This window comes from Lampris incognitus, chromosome 3, assembly GCF_029633865.1.
Source record: "Lampris incognitus isolate fLamInc1 chromosome 3, fLamInc1.hap2, whole genome shotgun sequence".
In the NCBI taxonomy this organism is placed as follows: Eukaryota; Metazoa; Chordata; class Actinopteri; order Lampriformes; family Lampridae; genus Lampris; species Lampris incognitus.
Window position 1 is genome coordinate 117,700,803 of NC_079213.1, and position 1,649 is coordinate 117,702,451.

Below are 1,649 nucleotides of genomic sequence, written 5' to 3' on the forward strand. Positions count from 1 at the left end.
GCGACATAACTAAGATCAGTCACAAAGTGCATTGCAAATGGATAAGTAAAGTTTCTCAGTACTTAGTAAATTGTGCTATTATTCAGGAGTAGCCGTGTGTTCGTTTACTGTTAACGTTTTTCTGAGAATAACCCAGTTGTTGGAAACTAAATTATTATGACCTAAAATTTACTACTTGAATCAGCACTTTTGAATTTAGGAGATTGCATTTTGGCACTTGCTTTTTTACTGTTTGAGTTTTGAAAACATTTAATGTATTTAATTATTACAAATAAGAATTTAGTCATATTTTATCAAAAAAATTCTACATTCAGTTTCAAGTTCCATGAATAGGGTTTCACTGCCTTTTGGCCTTTCTCCATTGCCGTACAGGCCTGTGTGGCAGGGGGCTGCCATGCTTCTTGTAGTCCCGCGGCTTTAGGCTTGAATTGACTTGAATGGGCGATAAGAAGTGGTTGGCAAGGGTTAAACTTTATCTTTAACGGGGGATAAAAAGTGGTTCTAAGGTTGAACTGTATCGTAACGTGTCACGAAAGCAGTTGGCAATGTTACACGTCATGTTAATGGTGATGACAGCGGCTGGGGGGCGTTAGAGTGGCCGTGTTACGGCTCTTTAAGAAGGGAATCTTCACATCACACTCGCTCACATCTCGAGGCGCCGGGGGCACGGGACGCCGACAAGCTCGAGCCTGAGCCTGAGCTAACGACTCTACCACAGATGTACTGGAGAAGTTTTTAATTGCATGAAAAGTACCGCATACCTGGACTTATCATGTCACAGTTGGAGCTTGTTGGTCTCTTAATGAGACTATTCACACAGCGGTCCTTTTGAGGAGCGTGACAAGTTTGGCTTAACTTGCGACTGGACGACGCAGGACCCCGGCTAACCCACCGCCAGCCGTCAGCTAGCAGCAGGCTAACTAACCTAACCTGACCTGAGCTGACCTAGCCTAGCCTGAGCTAGCCCAGCCCAGCCTAGCCCAGCCCGATGAACCGGGCTCCCAAAGTTTTTATGTGAAGCAAACTGGCGACTTTTGAGAAACGGAGCTGTCATGACGCATTCCTCAGTCCTTTCAACTTTGTTTAAAATGGCAGACGACATTGAACTAATAGGAGCGTCTGAATATATTAAAGGTATGTTAAATCTTAGTTTATGAAATGTGAAGTTTAGAATTTGTTTTTTGTTTATCTGGTTATATGACAAAGATCCTGAAGAAGGGGAGTTTTCCTGTTGTTTTGCTATAGATACTGGGTGATGGTCACTACAGTCAGTTGTGTTTTAGTATTGATAGATACTGGGTGATGGTCACTACAGTCAGTTGTGTTTTAGTATTGATAGATACTGGGTGATGGTCACTACAGTCAGTTGTGTTTTAGTATTGATAGATACTGGGTGATGGTCACTACAGTCAGTTGTGTTTTAGTATTGATAGATACTGGGTGATGGTCACTACAGTCAGTTGTGTTTTAGTATTGATAGATACTGGGTGATGGTCACTACAGTCAGTTGTGTTTTAGTATTGATAGATACTGGGTGATGGTCACTACAGTCAGTTGTGTTTTAGTATTGATAGATACTGGGTGATGGTCACTACAGTCAGTTGTGTTTTAGTATTGATAGATACTGGGTGATGGTCACTACAGTCAGT

General features: G+C 42.0%; 1 protein-coding gene across 1 annotated transcript in view; it reads left to right on the plus strand.

Annotated features, from left to right (window-relative positions):
• The first annotated feature begins 478 nt into the window (after nucleotides 1-478).
• The window catches only part of cdc14ab (cell division cycle 14Ab), a 207,255-nt gene continuing 206,084 nt past the window's right edge, over nucleotides 479-1,649 (plus strand). The window contains exon 1 of the mRNA XM_056276949.1: nucleotides 479-1,134. Coding sequence (XP_056132924.1) covers nucleotides 1,053-1,134 — 82 coding nt within the window. The 5' untranslated portion in view covers nucleotides 479-1,052. The remainder of the gene's footprint in view (nucleotides 1,135-1,649) is intronic.